The 20,737-nt window shown below is 42.2% G+C and overlaps 1 protein-coding gene across 4 annotated transcripts; it reads left to right on the forward strand.

Annotated features, from left to right (window-relative positions):
- The first annotated feature begins 1,439 nt into the window (after positions 1–1,439).
- On the forward strand, positions 1,440–16,253 carry LOC136431458 (UV-stimulated scaffold protein A-like). 4 transcript variants are annotated; one of them, XM_066422835.1, is made up of 14 exons: positions 1,447–1,553; positions 1,777–1,910; positions 4,421–4,574; positions 7,841–8,017; positions 9,109–9,229; positions 9,974–10,402; positions 10,831–10,943; positions 11,287–11,533; positions 11,886–12,123; positions 12,998–13,150; positions 13,739–13,916; positions 14,267–14,372; positions 14,734–14,932; positions 15,303–16,253. In XM_066422835.1, the coding sequence occupies exons 2-14, from the start codon at positions 1,801–1,803 to the stop codon at positions 15,397–15,399; spliced, it is 2,322 nt and encodes a 773-aa protein (XP_066278932.1). In that variant the 5' UTR covers positions 1,447–1,553; positions 1,777–1,800; the 3' UTR covers positions 15,400–16,253. The 4 variants fall into 4 exon arrangements, with proteins under 4 accessions (XP_066278933.1, XP_066278932.1, XP_066278934.1 ...); XM_066422836.1 differs by lacking the exon at positions 7,841–8,017 and having other exon boundaries at positions 1,440–1,910; XM_066422837.1 differs by lacking the exons at positions 1,447–1,553; positions 4,421–4,574 and having other exon boundaries at positions 1,802–1,910.
- The last annotated feature ends 4,484 nt before the right edge of the window (positions 16,254–20,737 follow it).

The raw sequence follows: 20,737 nt of genomic DNA on the forward strand, positions 1-20,737 counted from the left end.
ATCCACACCTACCCACATACCAAATATCAATACAATCCATCAAATCCATCAAAGAGGTAGCCGTAGAGGTAGATTGAGTTTGTTGCGAAGATCGTAAGAGGTATAAAACAGAAACTTCGGTAGGAAGGCATCAAGTTTAAGATACTGGCGAGCGTCTTTCATTTTTCGCCACATATGTATCAGTTTTGTATCAGTTTTGCAGTACCCAGAGGACGTAATCCATATGATAAAATCAGTACGGCCTAACATAACGGGAGTCGCCCAAACATAGGACGTTTTTTTACGCGCTCGAACTCATGGCGCTCCATTGCTGGTTGCCAGAGAATGGTCATGTTTTAATGAATGAATTTTGAACACATTCATCTAAAGAACATACATGGACAAGAAATGTATTCATACTGTTCATGGGCCCTTCACGCTCCGAGTTACAAGCGGCAAACGCTGTGAGACGTTTTCACGAATGTACCTTCTGATTTAGTGCTACGCCAGATAGTGTGCCTAACTTAGTACGCTTTGGTAATTTTGCTCTCTTCGGAAGTTGGTGATGAAGTTAGGGAAATGTAAATAAGGCTTGAAGTCTGCTATATTCTAGCTTTCTTTTGACCGGAAAATTTTGACTGTGTGCACTTCTAACGTCATGTGAGAAGGGCTATATCTAGCGCATCCCAGCTCATGTTTTGGCGGGAAATAGGCTACTACGCACTTTGCGCGCGGCCCGACGTACGTCATGTATGCGACCAGACTTACAAAATCATTACGAAAAAACGACACCGCTTACATCAACAATACTCCGTCTACTTATTGGGAAATATCTTCGCCATATCTGTATTCAGTTTCCTTTTCATAGACGGTACCAATCACATGTTAGAGCGTTACAAAGCTGTGCGTTGAATCGCCGTCCGCCACCATCGCGGCCCCAAAAAATGGCGGGAAAACAACGTTGCCCGACGGCAGCGATGTTTACGTTGTTTTCCTTGGTCGGTTTTCTTCTCAACAAACACTTAAAGACCCAATTTTTGTGTGCTTTATGAAGTTATATTTCTTATGTGTATGATAGTTGTATATCTGCTTGGCACAGGTCGTATATTTAGGTGTCGGGCCGTCTAGCTACGCGGGGACCCTCTACTCAGCATTGCCATCATTATTGTAAAAAAACTATTCTCGACAAAACAAGAAATGAATATGTACACATATGTTTTGAATGCAAATAAAAATTATGTGCATGGACTAGGTTTATTTATCTTCCTTATGAGCATAGTCAGTGGACACAAACACGGCGTACTTATGCATAACAAGATCACTAAAAAATCCGTCCTAAGTTAGGGCGCGTCATAAGTTAGGGCAACCCCCGTTACGTATACTAGTACATGATGTACAAAAAATTCCCACCCATTAACGAGTGGAATCTTCGGTCTACCCCGTTGCTTTAGTGAAACCGTCTGCAAGCAGAGCATTGTGGGATACAAAATGGAAGCCTAAAGCCGATAGAATTGCAAATTCAGATGCAATCCTGCATTCTTCGGATCGTTTTAGCTTTTAAAGAGACATATTTGGTATTTTGAACATTCTGTATCCCCTCTCGTTAATTACTCTACATATGGTGTGATTTTTATCCTTCAAAAATAAGGAAAATGCTCCACAATTAGCTCGAAATATCCTTCTCATAACGAACCTAGAAAAGCGTTTCGAGAGAGAGAAGTGTACTATTTTGTTGGCCGCACATAATTTTTAGCCACAAACGCTACAAATTCTAGTTATACGTCTCGATTATTGTAGCTCTAGACGTGAGAAAACGCCAGTATGGACCTGACCGTCTGTCAACAGCTGGAAAAGTTAGTAGAAGATCTGACTACCAGCGGGCAGCATCAGCTGGACAAGGCCACCGTCAAGACACTGAAAAAGATATGCAAGTAAGTCTAGGCAACCTTACAGGGGCGTATTGTAGAATTTGTTTGCGGGGGGGGGGGGACAAATGCCGGCCAATGGTCTCTTATCGCGGTCTTCATTTTCAGGGCCGTATTCTTGGAAGAAGATAAACACGCCCTGTAGCACTTCATGAGGGTCTGCATGGCATGCTCTTTTCAGTAAGGTGTAGGCAGGCCCTTTTGATTTCGCGTAATTTGTAGGGAAGATATTTTCTTCTACGTAGTTCGTAGGGAGGAGGTGAAAATTTCCCGTAAGTCATAGCCAATTTGACTATCCTCCATTTTTGTACGCGGCCCGTCTTGGAGAGCTTGCTTTTGGGTCAACTTTTGGGTCAACTCGATAAATTTCATCTTTGTTGGGATCTGTTACGTCCCGTAGCAACCGCTCCATTGGCGCTAGTGCAGCGCCATTGAAAGTTTAAGACTTCATCTCTTCAGTCCCTTAGCGATTTGGTCATGAAAGTTAACTTTACATCTAGATGTACAGAACAAAGTGGAAACAACGACTCAAATGCGCTTGGTTTGATTTGATGACATTTACATCAGACCAGGGGTGTTAACAATCCACAACTTGGCCGTCATTGGCTAATTGTCGGTGACATTCGGTGACCTGCTAGCAGCCATATGATTGGACCTCGCTAGAAAATTACTGCCCAAAGTTAAGAGTACACAGGGGGGGTGTCAAAAACTAAAAATATTCAGAATTTGAAAAATGTACATTCAGATTCACTTTTGTAACTAACGTTAATTTGTTACTTCTTTGCAACACATTTTATCACAAAATTCCATCATTAACGGGGGGAATCCATAGTCTGGTAAAGTCCATATTCTGGTAAGGTTTTAAAAATCAATGTTGCAGAGATATGCATGGGTAGCTGCACATGACAAATTCACCTAGTTATGGGCCAAACCTCCATGTAAATAACCACTAAGCTGGAGTATGTGTTGAAGTTGGTAAGCCCCAACGGATGAAGATTTTAAAAATTGCACAAGTTTGACGCCTTCCATGCAGGTTCATGAATGAACGAATTGAGCACATGGCCTTCGAAACTCATTAATTGTTCATCGTAGAATACATGTGAAAAGATACCACAACATATCGGAAGAGTATTTATTAGACTTCCTCTAAAAACAAACCTACATCCCGTCTTTGCCTTTAAAGTTGGATAATCAGAGTTGAAATGACGCCGCAGTGTTCATCCTGTCGCTCCGCCATCTTTGCAACGTATGAAGGCAGCCAAAAGATGCACTACACGATTAAGTTAGTCAACCCGCTGTTAGAGCAATATTTGGATCCTCCCCGGTAATAAACGACGAAAAAGCAAAACGTGCAAATCTGGCTTATTTGCATATTATTTATGGTCCCCTCCAGGAATAGTATGCAAATAAGTCAGCCGATGCTAAGAGTTACCCAAATCGACTGTTGCGGTCAGAGATCGAGCATCACAGGAAAATCACCACAAGTTGACAAACTTCAGAACGTCACGCGTTTGATCACGTGTTCGGTGGTTCGTCTGAATGTTGGACAAAATGGCAAACAAGTCAAGCGGCGGTGGGAATTGCGTATATAATATTTTTTCCAAGACGTTCGCACGACACTACAAAGTTTCATTCATACGTGACGCATATCGTTGTGCAGTGTAATAAGGTAGATTCAAGATATGATGTCGAAAAATAACCAAAAACAGTGAATTTTGATTTATATTCCCATTACAATACACCCCTTTAAGGTGGCAATATGGTTCTTTAATTGTGATGTTTTATTTCAGCATGGAATTAAGTATCTTACTATATATTATTAATATAATTTGCTTGTTTATGTCATACAAATTATGTGTCTATTATAAGTTTAAACCGTGTACCGAACGTACCGCTTGTGGTAAACTATAAGATTGCGATGGGCACAACAACATTGATATTAGAGTACTGTATTCACAAACCTTTGTATTTACAATGTTTATAGTGTGAACGTTTTATTAAAACACTTTATGGAGAAATCAATGCTATTCCATAGCTTTTTGTCCGTCAAGGTCTTTAAAACATTCCCGCGATAGACAGCAAAATCCGATGTCACCACACACTTGAAAATGAGGCGGTCATCATGGGCAGGGATTGTGCTCTGTCTGGTCCCAATTTGCCGGTCGCGGTCGCGTTGGACGTGTGGTCGCCTTGGACAGGCCGCTTAATGCTTGTTCCTATGGGGAAAATTTTAGGGACCAAGAAAAAGCGGTCGCCATGGCTAGGTGGTCGCGTTGAAGAGGTGGTCGGTCGCCTAGGCAGGTTTGACTGTAGTCATTTTCACAGAGTCGAGTGAGGATATTCGTGTAAACTGCCTTACCCAAGGTAACATATGGGGCCTGCTAGGGATTTAAACCCATATCCTTTCAATTCTAGATCTACTTGTACTTCAACAACCCTAACCACAAGACCACTTATATCAGTACTTAAAAATCTGTCCACATTTCTGAGACATTGTCAATGCTTGCCACCCACAGGACATCAGATGAGTATGTGAAGCACACGTATCACCTGCTGAACATGCAGCTGCAGAAGGACCACGCTGAGATCAGGCTTTCAGCGTTCCAGACAATGGATGAACTCTTCCAGAGGTCCCACGCCTTCAGGGAACTGCTCATAGCAGAATTTCAAGTACGTTTGTACAGTATAGATTGTTAGGGATGTCCCTACAGCTCAACTGGTAGCAGGCTCACAGTTGAGTTCCTGGTTCCAATTACAGTGTAGTTGCTAACTGGGAGACTCTGGTTCAAATCCTGGGTCAGGACATCTTGGTTGGGGTTGCACCTGTCTTTTGGACGGGACATAAAAAGGGGGTCCCATGGTCAAAGAAGGCTGGCGACTAGTGCTGCGTACCTAAACGTAACATCAGGTACAGGTACCGGTACAGAGGTTTAAGTACAGGTCCGGACCTGTACCTGTACCTAAGGACACTATATAATGTCCTTGCTGTACCTGAACAATTTAAAATATCAACTTGTGTTTTTCTGAACTTCTTCAATAATGACAGAAACATAAAGAAACTGTTTTCAACTTGTCAGTATCTTTATTCAAAGAACATAACTAGGTTTCCTACCGCCAAACTTCCTTGGCCTTGCTATCAAAACACCCGGCCTGCCTGAATGATCTGTTGCATATTAGTTATGCTGTTCCAAGGTGTCACTTTGGTCATGTTTGGTGTTGCATGAGGTCAGGAGATCAGTCACAAAATAAGCACATACTTCAGGTGTAACTTTATGTCGGTACAGTACCATTTCATGATCTTGGTATTTTGGACCTGTACCTAATCAATTTTTACGGTACAGTACCGGTACTGTATCAGCACTAGTACTACTATACTAGCAACCCCTCCCTGTTAAATTGCTATATAACCTGCTACGGAAAAGTAACAGCAAGGGAACTTGATTCAGACTTTGAAAGATAATTACTGAAGAAGGGGTTGAGGGATCGTCATGATTTTCACTATGTAGATAGCTTGTACTAACACTAGTACTAGTACTAACAAAAAATACGTTCATTCTGACCCACGTGCTTAGTGGCACAATGAACATATTATCTGTTAGCACTAGTGGAGCAAGGTATCTACATATCAAATCTGTAACAAAATCAGCCCTTACACTTCCAAAAAAACTACTGGGGGGGGGATTAAACCAACAGTCCAACACCACTTACAATCACAACCACAGCATATACAGAACATGGAGTTTCCCTGCATTGTACTGTAGAAAGCTGATAGGGGACCCATTATCGACCTTGAGCTTCTTTTTCCGGAGCCCTACCCACCTACCAAATATCATTAGGATCCATCCACAGCTTCTGGAGTTATGCTGTCCACAGACATACACACAAACGACACCTTAACATTTAAAGTGCATAAGACACCAAAATACAACATTTTCTTATTTAAGTTATTATCTGAAATACATGTAGGAATAGCATCATTCAATGAATATAAATGTTTAAAGCAAATACACACCCTTCTGATGTTATTTAACATTGAACCATCAGAAACCATACTTCCATGGATCCAGCTCTTTATTCTTATCTGATCTTCTCACCAGTTAATTACATTAATCAGTGACTTGCCCACTCATGACGTCATAATGAACACGGCAGCCAGTTCGGAACCTTACACCAAGGAGGTTTGCTTACACCACGGCACGGCTTGTGAAAAACATTATTTGATGAGCAATCAGTGTTTGATTATCGTGAAAACATTCAATTAAAGGACACAACAATATTTATTTTGTTGATGAAGGTTAGACATCCAGGTAATAAGATACGCCAAAAATAATTACTCAAGCAACTGGATAAGATTTTGAAACAGTCAGACGTTTCAGACAGTATCCACTGTCTTTCGTCAGCGACTAACGATAGGCTCCCCTTCTTAGACACCAAAACCATCATAGAGAAGGATGGCAACCTTCAGTTCGAAGTGTACAGGAAACCGACCCACACTGATCAATATCTGGCCTTTGATTCCCATCACCCTTTGGAACACAAACTAGCAGTGATTAAAACTCTCTTCCATCGAGCAGACAATGTCATTACCTCAGGCGAAGCAAAAACAGAAGAACAAAGACATCTCCGTGTGGCTCTAGCCAAGTGTGGCTACCAAAATTGGACCTTCAACAAGGCCCTCAAACCTTCTGACCAGTCTAAGAAAACACTCAAGTGCAGACCATTGACCAACAGAAACAAGGTCAACATTACCATTCCCTACGTCCAAGGAGTATCGGAAAAACTCAGACGTATTTTCCAAAACTTCAACATTGCCACTAACTTCAAACCTCACTCAACTCTCAGGCAGAAACTAGTCCATCCAAAAGACAGGCCTGAAAAAGGCATCAAAGCCAATGTCATCTACAAACTGAAATGTGAGGAACCGAACTGCAATAACATGTACATTGGAGAGACAAGTCGACCACTAAAAGAAAGGTACAAGGAACATTGCAGAAAGAGCGCTAACCGCTACTCCTCTGCCATTTACCACCATCTAAAACACAACCAGGGACACTCATTCAATTTCGAATCAACGGACATCCTAGATCGTGAAGAACGCTGGTTCGAACGGGGAATTAGAGAAGCAATATATGAGAGGATGTACAACCCCGCCCTCAACAGGAAAGGCGGTCTACGCGTTCAACTTTCAGGCACCTGGGATAATGCACTGCCCACCACCCCCCACCCCCGGACAAGCAACATTTAGTTACTGTACTAGAACAACAGTAGCTAATTGAACTATTGGCATAACTTTGTCTTGAATTAATCTTCTTTTTGAAGACTACTTCAAGACATCCTAAATTGTCTTTACCTCATTAACATATCCATTCAGAGTTTTGGTATAAAGCTGGTGTTCTCAGTCCTATCGTTAGTCGCTGACGAAAGACAGTGGATACTGTCTGAAACGTCTGACTGTTTCAAAATCTTATCCAGTTGCTTGAGTAATTATTTTTGGAATATTTATTTTGTTTGCTTCTAAAAATGATGTTCTTTCCGAGCCGCAATTCCAAAGTTCCAAATCGGCTGCCATGTTCATTGTGAAGTCATGAGTGGGCAGGGCACTGATTAATGTAATTACCTGGTGGGAAGAATTAACAGCTGGAGGTATGATGTTATGAAGGGTCGATGTTAAATAACACCCGAAGTGTGAATATTTTGTGAAAATTTCTATGTTATTAAACAATAGTATTATGGTTTATGTAATTTCAGGAAATTCTTAATTTTGATGTTAACCTTCTTGGCAAAGGTGACAAATATCAAATATAGAAACAGAAGTTATGGCTGTTGTTAGGAAGGTATTGACATGTGTGCATGTAAAAGGACAAAGACATTTTCATCTGAGAGAGTTTAAAAACATCTTATTCCAGTGACTGTATGGCTTGATTTGATACCTTCAGGAATTCCTGGAGCTGACTGTGGAAAGCAACTACGACTTCCCACTGCCACCTCCCAAGGGAGCGGCCGATAAGCTCAAAAAGCAGGCTCTTCAGGCCATCCAGCGTTGGCAGGAGCAGTTTGGCGAGGCCTACAAGAAACTGACTCTAGGCTATAACTTCCTTAGGTACAACAGAAAGGTGAGAACTGCTCAACTCAGACCAGGCTTTAAGCTAGGATGCAGGGCATCCAAAAATTGGAGGAGGGGGCAGACCTCCACAATGGGCTCTATGGATTAACAATTACCCAGTAGCTTTGCATGTCAATCAATTTCATGCTGTCCAAGTGTTTGGTATGAGGAAAAAACAACAGTGGGGGGGGGGAACACATGTACCTACCTAACCTACCTACCTAGTCCGTTGACCTCCGGGTCGTTGGGGGGACAAGGTGGCTATGAAAATGGACATCTGTCTCCAGGCTCGTCTGTTTCTTGCGGCAGTCAGCCTTTTGGCCAGGCTTGGGGACGTCCACTCTGCGATACACCTGTATGAAATTACCAGTGAAATAGGGTGTCCTCTATCTGGTGTCCCCTGCAATCACGGGCTTGTTTTTGGTCTGTCTGCTAGAGACTTGTTCACCCTATATTGGTCAATGGACACATGTAATATCAATCAACAACCATATCTGCGTAATTGATGAACTACAAAATCAGTAACATGTTAGAGCGCGTCACAAGTTAGGGCACCCCGTTAGTACCTAGAATGGGGCAATACAAATGTATGTTTCAAACGTCTGTCAGTTCCATTGCAACAAAATTCTAGATGCCGTAAAAAGGCATTTGCACATGTAGAAATGGTGATTTCTAGGAGGTTATATAACCTCCTTGGTGATTTCGAAGTCAGCAGAGACAGCATTATTTGGTCACAGTCAGTCTGCTGCATGATTCAGGGGACTCCAGTGCCCAGTGTATGGGAAACCTTGTCTCTGTGTTCTTGATGTGCTATGCAAACCCGGGTCTAAATTCATAATGATTTTAATGTTGACACCAGTGTTAGTTACTGTTTTATTGAATACAGGGATAAAAGACTTGTTGGTTGTAATACCATGTTTTATTGCTTCAATTCTTCTTACATGCTTTATGGTATTCAAGTTAAAAAATGTGGATATCTTTTTTTGCCCGCCTTGTTTTTTTTTCCGCCCTTCGCGCACTAAATTTGGAGTCTGCAGAGGACGTCATCAAAATTATCAGAAATAAATAGTCATTTTACCTACATTTTGTGTGCATTTTCAGGTTGATTTTAACAACATTGCAGCCAGCAGTAATGTAGAGAGGACCAGACAAGAGCAGGAGCGGGCCAGGATACAGGCTATTAAACTACAGAGGGCCAAAAATGCACTCAAGGAAATGGAAGGTGAAATAAAAGGGATGTTTTCATTGTTTGTCTTGCATCCTTGGAATGTACATACATGTAGGAAATATACACTATATTTTTCAAACACTAGTTAATTCTCTCTCAAGTGCTGTACATCATTGCATTTAAGTTGGTGATTTTGATTTCGCGGTAGGGAGAAAATGGAGTAGTCATGATTGCTTTTCGTTCATGGTTCCAGGAACAAAGGTACAGTAGTTGGGCAGAAGGCAGAATGAGCATTATCAGTGTGAAAACTGCAAACGTTAAACCACCGTGAACATAAATGTATTTAAAGTACATTGTACTATTCAACTTTGAGTGGCTAGATCTAAGTAACTGTTAACACTGGAATAGAAGTAAAGTACGGAAAATAGAGGTATCAATACATGTACCATAATATGAAGCTGCAATAGCGACCCTGCTTCTGGACGGGAGGTTGGGAGTTCAAATCCTGGCTATTGTCGCTCGCCTAATTGCAGTCCTTAGGATGGGACGTTGATTCATGGTCCAATGTTCATTGTGCTTGTCGAAAAAGGCTAGGATTTCCCCAGTACAATGAACCTGTAATTGCCATGCATTTATCTGTATTCTGTCATGACCAGTGGATGAGTAGCTCTTCAGTGAGCTAAACTGGTCCGAGATCAGTTTCATTTTTTTTAAATAGCCTTAAAGTCACATTATTTTATCTATTTATACAAACGTGCATTATTTGTAACATCTGTTTTATTTGTCTATCTTTTTCAGAAACAAAGCCAGAGATAGATGAATGTTTGACTCAGGCAGAATCCTGCTTCCAGCTCCTAGTGCCTCGCAATGATGCCATGGATTTGAACATCACTCCACCCAAGAATGGGGACCAAGATACAAACAATACTCTACCCACTACTTCACATGGATGGAAGCAAAGTAGAAAAGAACAGCATGGAAAAGATATCAATAGTGACGTTTTTATGAAAAAGGAGCAAGCTAGAGTCCAGAAGCCGCTTATAGGGGAAGGTTCACTAATGTCAGGGGATAGAGAAAGGGTTAACGATGGAGATTCCCTGAAAGTCTCTACTGGGGATGGGCAGGAGGGAGACAGTGAGGAGGACAGTGATGATGATGAAGAGGATGTGGTGAGGCACCATGGACTTGGGTCCCACAAGTACAACATCAGTATAGAGTTTAACCCAGGTGAGAGATTGGGGCATCATATGTATAAATGAGCTTTACATAATGTACACAGAAAATATTTCTCAATTCACAGATTCAAAACAAGCTGTCCAAATCTACACCATTTCTTCATTACATCAAAACCTATCTGCCCCCAAAAAAACAAACTTCTGCATGTAAAAGAAATCAACACACTTATCGAGAGAAGTAGGGGTGACCTGATGTGCTTGGCTAAAAATGCGAGCCATAGCAAAGCCACATTGCACTACTAGTTACTGGAAAAGGCATCATAGTGTCTTCACCTCAATTGAGGATGACAAAAGAATGATAGTATTCTTATCTTGATAATAGTGATGAGCATTCTACAGGAAAATTGATTTCCAGTCATGTGTTTAGTTAGTTTTGAGACCGATGGGTTTGATTATCTGTTTGTACATGTATCTCTTCAGATGATTCCGGGATTCGCGAGGACAGAGACAATGCCGACATCATGGACACTCTACGAGACATGAACAAGTTGATAGTCGGCAGGTTTCAGCCAGCAGTGGGAAGGTGGCTTGAGGTGAGATCTCTAGATTTCCCCATTCTTAAGACTCTAATCAGTTCTAAGAGGAAATATTGACAAAATATGTTTGATTAGAAACCGAGGAGAAATAGATTTTCAGCAACTAGTCCTTTGCTGCAGAACTTGCCATGAAGGTCTGTATGGTGTAAAAGGAGAGAGAAATGGTTTGTTGGAAGTGATCACAATGAACAGAAAATTATAGTCTTGGTCATAATTTGTCTGACTCTTACCTCCTTACTCATCATTTCAATGCATGATTTCTCAAGGATAAACAAATATTCAAACAAACAAACAAAGTTGGAATATTGAGTCCATTTGAGGATTGATTTCTGTGCCCCAGGTTTTTTCAAAAGCCGGCACAGAACAAAAGGAGATAAAGAGGGCCATCGACATCAAACAAGCTCTGACGGCTGCATCAGAGAAATGTGCCGAGTTGGGCATCCTCGCAGAACAGAAGACAAACAAACAGCAACAAAAGGAAGGAAGGAAGGGAGGTCAAGATGACAGCAGTGACGACGATTTTGTTGAAGTAGAGGAGAAGGAGGGATACGAACCCAGGATCCCCGATGCTCTTAGAGCAGAGTACGGTATGGACAGTTTGTAAACTACATGTATAAGGCAAATGTCAGTGATTTGTAATTGTGGATCAAAGTCGAACTGTAATTTCCAACCCAAAAATTTGACTTACAATGTATCCAAATTTTCGACTGACCAACTCCAGTCTTTGTCAAGGAATGAGCAATCCACTGCTCCTGTCACGTCACGTTATGCAGATAGAACATGTGTCTTCGTGAGCAGTGGATCATAAGTTGCAGAAAGTTGGGGGTGGGGGGGCTATAGACTTTCTGCAACTTATGATCCACTGCTCACCGAGATATGTGCTCAATGATTAGTAAAGACTGGAGTAATGTCTTAATCGCTCTATTCCTGTTTTTTCAGGGTTAGAACCAGCCAAGTCTGAAACAAAGACTAAGCCTAGTGCACTCAAACCTAGAACAGTGCCTGCACCTGCATCTACAGCTGCTGCATCTGCATCTGCCGCTACAACTTCGGGAACAAAACCTCCCACCAAAAAATCTTGGCATCCTTTCTTGAGTGGGGACAACAACCCTTCTGACCCAACCTCTTACAGCGCAGCACTGTCTACAGCTACACTCCAACCTAGCCAGGACAACAGGTCATTATTTGTTGTTGTTCACCTTTTAGTGCCTAGTGGCACATAGGGCAGCAAGTTTCCTTGCTGTTTCTGTTGCAGGGTATGTTACAGGGAGGGGTTGCTAGCCCTTCCCCTTTGATGAGGCACCTCCTCAAACATGGGACCTCCATTTTACGTTCCCTCCAAAGGACAGGTGCAGCCCCAACCGAGATGTCCTGTTATAATTTGAATGGATGTAGTTGACAGGGTAGAGATCCCAATCGGAGTCTCTGTGAACAGAGATTGTGATCAGGATTTATAAATCCTGAGTTTCAAGTCAATCCATTGATCTAAAGAGACATGAATTTAAGTTAAAAGTTATTTCAAAACAATTTTGCTGTCCGTGACGGACAAACATTTTGCTTGAGCTTTGAAATCAGTAACCACCTTTGATTTGAGACAAACATGAAAGAAAAGTATCGCTTCTATATGCAAAAGACTCCTGAAGTTTATACAAACATTGTGTGTTTCTGTCATCATTGAATACCACAGGTTACTTTGCCAAATTGTTCAGGTACAGATACAGGTCTGGTAAAGGTACATGTAGTTCCATAGCCTTTTTGAGGCCGTGGATGCAGTTTGTTGTTATTCACTGTGTCTAGGGCATGGTATCGGAAGGCAAAGCCTATCCCTCTGCTTTCACCCTCTTTTACCTCCCCGACCGAGGTCACTCAGACACCCTTTGACGCCACTTGTATAAACCTCTGTACCTGATGTTATGTTTAGGTATGCAGCCCTAGCTGAGATGCTTCAGATGCCTCAGAGCCTGGTCTCCTGATCTGCAACTGTCTCTCATTTTATGCATTTTCTGTAAAAGTCTTTTGATATTATTTATTATTTGACTCATCATTTTCAGGGGAGAAAAGAGGAAGGTAGGCTTTGATGCCCAACCCTCTACCTCAAGAGCTTCCCCCACAAAAAGGGAGCTGTTGGCTAAGGCTCCTGTGGTACCGTTTGGTATGGACCTGTACACATGGGGGGAAAAGGCAAGGAAGCCTACAATTGTGAGGTAAGGTGTGATCCAAGGTTGGGTATAAGCTTTTATGTCCTTCCTGGGCGATAATGCTGTAACATGTATATGTTAGATGTTTACATTTTTATCGTGGTTTGATGTTGCAGTTTTCATGGTGACCTCTTTATTCAACGTAAACTTAAAACACCACACAAATGCATGTCTTCTGCCTGCCTGCCACCTTGTTTTAACCACAAACACTCCATTTTCTCCTTACCGCAACATGAAATTACAGTGAACTTAAATCATAAAATGCATTGATTTTACAGAAATCGTTCTGTAAAACAGCAAAAAAACATGTTTTCAGGTTACCTAGTTTGTTTGTTTGAGGCTTTATTCATTCATGAGAAACTCAAATCGGCCTGCTGGCTTCTTTTCATTGAGGTCATGGAAGAAGAGGTAAGGGTCAGATAAAATGTAACAAATTACAGATTAGACACTTGAATCCGTACTAAATACGTAAACATATAGTCCTTATCCGAACACTATGTTATGTTATGTTATGTTATGTTATGTTATGTTATGTTATGTTATAAGTTCATAAACAGTGTTGAATTCAAATGTCTTTATTGTTAATTTTAATAGGGACGAGTCCTTGCACAGGTTTTGGCGCCCGTCTGACGAAGGTGAAATCGAGGTGAATCGTTTGGATCCATCAAAAGAGCGAACCATCACGTTTGTCGGGGAGTTTGAGCCAGTCAAGTGGACATGTAAGGCCCCACTGTCCAATGGCAAGCTCTGTCCTAGGATGGACAGATGTAAGGTATGTGTGCATTGTGGCTACATGTATTCCTGTCATAAGGTAAACTTTAAAGTTTTGTGCCACCTATGACAGTAGAATACAATTCCTGATTATGTCAACCATAAAAAGAGTGGTTGGTTCCTGTATGATAGGGACACTGACAGGAAGTTAGGTCAAAGGTCCCAGAATAGGTTACCTCTTTTCCTGTCTTCAATTTCCTGCTATGTGCATGTCTGTCATCTTATGAGAGCAAGTTGGAAAAATGCATTAGACAGAATCATCAAGAAATTCTCAAAAACTAGCATTTCTTCAAAAATGAAATATTTCACGGACGTATGAGATGTTTGATTAATTGTTGAACCTTGTTGTAGTGCCCATTTCACGGTCCCATAATCCCGCGGGACGAGACAGGGAAACCAGCCAACCCGAAAGATGCGGAAAGGGAGGAGAGGAGGAGAATGGAACAGCAGCTAGCAGGTGAATTACAGATGCTCTTTCAGTGTGCTGAAGGTTAAATATAACAAATTTTATAACATCTGAATAACGATCGGCATTTTTATCACTGTAGTCAACAATTAGGTGCACAAAAGTGCAAAATTTTTATGCACCCAGTATTTTGAACCCTGAAACATATTTTTCAGTGTTATTCCTGTAGATATGGAACTAATTTTTAAAGAAATTTAAAAGAAATCAAATTTTGAAAAATTTCTTTCTTTTTTGTGATGTGCTATAAGAGATGAGAATGAAATATGAATGCGTTTAAAGAGAATGTATGTGATTGACGGAGAAAGTTTTCTTTTTGTCTCCCACAGATTAATAGTTCATATCTTTCTTACAGAAACTGAAGTTTCTGAGGATTGGAGAGACCCAGAGCTACAGCGAGATATTGAGGCTGCCACTGGCATAGCTATGGGGACTATCAGCGGACGGGGGAAGGGCAAAGGCAAAGGGAAGGGCAAGAAACTTAGTAACCTCACTGACCTGAAGAAAGTCAAGAACACAACGAGGAGAAGACTGGAAAGGAAGGTGTTCAACAGGTCAGATAACTGACTTTTTGGGACTATTTTAAGACCCTCTGATGTTGGGATTTTTGCAAAATGTATGTGTGATCTTCTTTCTTCTGTGATTTGTTAGTCTCTAGCTTGACTTGTCCCTGTGATGAAAGCGGTAAGTGATCACGCTGCTATGCCATATGGATCAAATTCTGTGGATACGTGGATTGAGGTTCTATCCCAGTTCTTGATTTAGTTGGAGGCCTACATGCCCTTTTACGCAGTTTTGTACATGTGTTGGCTGTAGCTCATAGAGAGTTTGTTTGTATATGGGTAGCTAACCAACAAGAAAGAAAATGTTATCCATCTCAATGGATGTCAATGGATACCTAAGGTTTGTTGTTTTTATTTTCAGTGGTTCAGTCAAGAGGGTTGCAACCGAAATGAACAAGCTGGACCAGCGACGTTACAACGACAAGTTTGGCAACCAGTTCAACTATGCTCTAAACTGACTGCTGTAGCTACAGTGTTTTATATTCATGCAAACATGTCCTGGTAGAATTAACGAAAAATCACAATAATGAATGAAAATTCACAAAAAAATTTTAAATAATTCATTGAGGTATGAGAGCTCCTTTATTGTTCTTCAGTGTGCTCGGTGGTAAAAATAGTACGCTTTAACAGCTATTCCATTTATCTAATGTGTGTAGTTTACATCTTTACCAGTCTCCATCTATGTACGTGTACAAATGTATTTGTGATACTTAAGCCATTGATGTCTCAATATTGGGGAAAAGATGTGTAAAGTTAGCCTAGTTTTAGCAAATGCTATTCAATAATGTGGATGTAATTTATTAAGTAATAATCATTATGAATTGTGATTTTTCTTTGTCATCCAAGTGAGGTGATACAATTTTTTATGTTTTTACATGTCAATATTAAGTACAAGGCTTTCACTGTACACTTCAAATAGGCATCTGGCCAGTGCTGGATATGTACTACATGTGTACATAAACTTGTTTTATTTAGAAATGTAAAAAGTAACATATTGCTAGTTTGCTGGTTGTTTTATTTATTTGCATGGAATGCATGGAATGATAAGACATCATGTCTTGTAGCAAATCTGTTTTATGATATTTATTTGGTATTTTCCGTCAATAATGTCATTAACAGAAACGTGTACAAAGTAACAACATGAAAACCAGAAAAGCAATTTGCATTACAAGTATTAAAGTCCAATGATGGAAAATACTTGAATCTTAGAATCTTCTCATCAATTATGCAAATTAAGTCTTAATTTGCATGATCTGCATCTGGTTGTGTACATCTGTTGCATACAAAAAAATAGAAATCATGTGTTCCTTTGTTCAGTTATCTTCCTTTGAATATTTTGACAAAATGACCCTGCATTGCCAGAGCAAGCTAAGGAGGGCAAACCTACAACACTTTTCCTTTTCAGTTACATCAAAAGCTACCTACCACCAAACAAAATCAAGACCATAGCATTTCCGGGACAAAAGATAGAAAATTCTGCTGCAGCACCAAGGTCACACACCAGGGGCCAAAATCGACTTTACTCAGGTCTTAATCATTGCAGTCCATCCTGAGGTTCTTCAGTTATGCTGACCACAAATATCCGGAAACACAAACTGACACACACGCAAATGCACATAATACATACATACACAGACACACACCTTGACCAAAAACAATACCTCCAATTTCCAAAGAGGTAACTACACTTGAGGCTAAATCACGGGTGTCCTACAAGTACAACCAATACTAGTATTACTACCATATTTTCTTGTCATGTTTACCATCTCTGGAGGGGAACAAAATTCATTTTTTTTCGAAATCAAACGGAAATCATTGCGCGCGTAGATGCCATCCATATAATTTAATTGCTGTGGCCTTACAATGTTTTGATGCCGGAGTGTGTACAAGGGCTCAAGCGGGAGTGCCGGCGCTGTGTTGAAACACTCACGCCCTGATGGTTGAATCGATTTTAATCCCTGACCACGGAGGTTTAAAGCCTGAGCGATCCTTTCCAATCCAGCCACAGAAACGATACCGAGAGAACCGCCCTTCCTCCCAGAAGATCCCCGATCTCTGTAACATCTAAGTAAAGGGGTGTCTGTCGTAAATTTCCTGCCCTGCAAACAGTCTGCCATCCAGGCTAATCTCAACCAAGGACAACTCTTAGCCTCGCTTGTAGGCCTTCTAGGGGCGGTACGTTGGTGTTTATTTCTATAGCTTATTGTTTGGGGGAGCGCTGATTCGCTATTGTCAACATAGAACCTGACCTGTTAAAAATCGCGAATCAGCGCTCCCCAAAAATTAGACGCCGTCGCCCCCAAAAAGCCTTCGAAGGAGGCTAAGAACAGCCCTGGAATTTGGTGGACATCTGGTGGCTGGTGTGGCCGAGTGGCTGACTGTTGACCGGGTCTGCGGAATATTTACTACTAGATACACCCTGTCGGGTCAGGGACGGACTTCCTGCCGTCAGGATGGTCTTTGCAGTAGCTTCTCTGATCACCTATGATGGGCTTTCCGACGCTGTGGCGCCCATTACGTATACGCTATGGAAGTAGCTATTGACAGAATAATCCTGTCAACAGTAGAGAAAATGCACTGTTGACAGGATGATCCTGTCAGCAGTAGAAAAAATTGCATTGCTGACAGGATGATCCTGTCAACAGCTGTAAATTTGTACTGTTGACAGGATGATTTTTCCACTGTTAACAGAACTTAACAAGATCATCCTCAAGCTTACGGCGGCTATGCCGATGACACTTAAAGGCGATATAAACTTGAGCGGTCCGGTCACGATTTAAGTCACACTGAGTCGATTATAGATGCATGGTAGATCATGGTAGCCTCCACCAGGCCCTCCTACGGTCGTATGGATCGTAAAATTCGGCAGAAAAGGGAATGATTAGCCAGTAGAGTCAGTCCACGGTGAAGATCACATTTCACCCGCGTAGGAGCCTGCAAATGAAACCCTGGCAAATATTCTTAGCCTAAATAGGAGAGGAGACTCTGGAGCTATTATAGGTTTGGATTCCAGGCTAAGTAGGCAGGCCCTTTTTATTTCGCGTAATTCGCAGGGAAGCTATTCACGTAATTCGTAGGGAGGAGGCGAAAATTTTCCGTAAGGTGTAACCAGTGCATTTCACGTAAATTGTAATCAAGCCGAAAACATTTCCGTAAAAATACACCTAAGCCAACCCGTAGAGACTGGTGACCAGGCTAAACTTTGAAACTGGAACTATCGAACTACTAGTGTCGGACTACTAGTATCTTTTCTTGTTAGGGACACGCACACTTGATCAAACCAAGGAGGTTATAACCTCCTTGATCAAACGTTAGAATTCTTGTCCAGGCAATGTGCACAGCGGCGTCTCAACTGTAACTCATATCATTGTTATGGAAAGTTACCTTACATTAGTGCAAAGTCGGAGATGTGAAATGCCTGTAACGTTAGCGTCCTTCGCAGACTTCTAGGAGTGCTGGTATGTGTGTGCTTCGCGAATTTCAACTTGGGTCAGGTTCAAGATCGGGGGGCGCGGAAAGTATCTCCGCCAGCATTTAGAGAACCTGGACCATGTTGAAAATCGTGACCCCCCCCCCCCCCCCCTAAAAATAAACGCCGGCGCTCCTAGAAGTCTGTGAAAGAGGCTAAATTCACGGTCGTTGTCCTTGTCGTATGCTAATCACAGAATCTCCTTCTACCTAAGTATCTCTGCTAGGGAAGGTTTGCAGTCTGTTCTTCCTTGGTTTTATCTTAGGTCATCTAAGAGACTACCAGTTCCGTCAATGACTTCTAGTCCCCCCAACCGTCTAAAACTCTAATAAATGGAGAAAAGCCAAGCTGACTGCAAACTCTATCTGTTTCTAATAGGAAGGCTGATGGAAAGTAGACTTTTCCATTAACCCAAAGCGACCAAACGTTTATAAACTTGTCAAGCCAAGGAATCCTGCAAATGTCACTCTCCTTTTTACCGTTTTAAAAACAGCAGAACTTAAACTCTCCGAATATAAAGTTTGGAGCAATTGTAGATTGTAATTCATAAAGTGAATTTAGAAAATATTCTTTCTAAGAAGAAGTTAGCCAGGAATCAAATTATCAAAACCATACCATCGGGGGCTCCCCGATATCTCTACGGCGCTGGGAGGGATCCCCGCCCGCCCAGACAGCTTAGTCCGCTCGGGGTGTGTTTACGGCCTTGGATTAAATTAGTTCGCGGCGGAACTCTCTATGGCAGCTTAAGTAGAAAGGCTGGGAAATTCTATATGGCAGGCTGACAGAAACGGATCAAATATGAATAAAGCAGACTGTGCCCAGTAAAACACCCCCTACCCTGGGAGTCCAGGCACCGTAATCGGATCCCCGCACGCGCGCCCAAGCTTTCACGGCTCACCCTCCCGCTGCCCCCCGAAGACCGACCCCGCCCCACTCTCCGCTCAGACCCAAACTCCGCTATCCGATTACACCGCTATCCGATTACCGGCCTGGGGCAACGTCTCTTGCTGTCAGTTTCTAACACAGGATCTGTGCTAGAAAGTTCTTCGCGCTATTGGCCTGCCGGTAATCCCCGCACAGCGGGACGCCACGTGTTGATTGGGCGCATTTCTGTGGGCTTCTGTGGGCGAGGTCACTAATTCACAATAGAAGATAATGGCTGTGGCTGTTGTGTATGTTATAGCACAAATAAAGGAACAAAGAATGTTTGTGTATCATGTGAACTATACGAGGCCGGGGGGACTCACGTCACGCCCGTATTTACGCCATCGTCTCCCGTCCGAGCTTCCGGACATAACGAGCTCGCCAAAGGTACGTTTTAGCATTATAATTTAGCATTAATAATTCCTTTGATTTTAGCATTTCAGGACATCAAAGTTTCGGACTACCATTGAGGGCAATCGTGTATACTTATTCTAGATTGGTATCAGTGATAGACATCGATAGAATAAGCTTGCAGGCGAAGGGAAATCTTTATTTTTGTATAGGTTTTATTTCAACATGTCAGAAATGTAATGAAATGCAATGTGAATATCAAACAGTGATGAAAGCTTTGGAGATCGCAGCGCCGCTTCTCTCGCCCACCCAGCGTATATTTACTTGACGCTGTTTGTCGGTTCCCGCCAAATTTCCACGGACGCCTGTTTTAGCGGAAGCGGAAATACAACACAAGCCCCTTGCGTAAGATGACGATCTGTGGTTCATGAATATTAAAACAGGCACGGGCTGATTCGCTGTCGCCGCAGGGTGGACGACCAATCCTGCCACCGTGCAAGCGGCTTCCAGCTGTGCGCGCGGCCATAAATCATAAGCACTTCTCCACCTCTGTGGACGGCCAAAGATACACGTGGCCCCAGGCTCCGTGATCGGATAGCGGAGCTTGGGTTTGCAGCGGAGAGTGGGGCGGGGTCGGTCTTCGGGGGGCAGCGGGAGGGTGAGCCGTGAAAGCTTGGGCGCGCGTGCGGGGATCCGATTACGGTGCCTGGACTCCCAGGGTAAACACCCCCTAGAGACTGGGACAAGAAGTTGTATTGGAGAGCAGTATTAGAATCCATATTTTAGATTAGAATTAGAAGCCCTGTCATTATAATTGAAAAGTATTGTACATGCGTTGGATGTAACCAAGGAGGTCATATAGACGTCTTTATAACCTCCTTGATGTAGCATACGACAGGGTCGTACAAGCCATAAAAATGCCTGACGTAAGTCGCGCGGGGCGATACACACCCAGGGAAAAGGGCGACGTACGCCATTGCCGAACCTCCTTGGTCGACTCGTACGTCCAGAAAATTTTCCCAGTGTGTGTATATCGGGTTGTGTAACTACTC

Source organism: Branchiostoma lanceolatum, chromosome 3, assembly GCF_035083965.1.
Source record: "Branchiostoma lanceolatum isolate klBraLanc5 chromosome 3, klBraLanc5.hap2, whole genome shotgun sequence".
In the NCBI taxonomy this organism is placed as follows: domain Eukaryota; kingdom Metazoa; phylum Chordata; class Leptocardii; order Amphioxiformes; family Branchiostomatidae; genus Branchiostoma; species Branchiostoma lanceolatum.

Coding starts and splice junctions, on each gene's coding strand:
- LOC136431458 (XM_066422835.1), top strand. CDS start 1,801: ATGGACCTGACCGTCTGTCAACAGCTGGAAAAGTTAGTAGAAGATCTG. Junction 8,018..9,108: donor TCCTTAGGTACAACAGAAAG/GTGAGAACTGCT, acceptor GTGCATTTTCAG/GTTGATTTTAACAACATTGC. Junction 10,944..11,286: donor CAGTGGGAAGGTGGCTTGAG/GTGAGATCTCTA, acceptor TCTGTGCCCCAG/GTTTTTTCAAAAGCCGGCAC.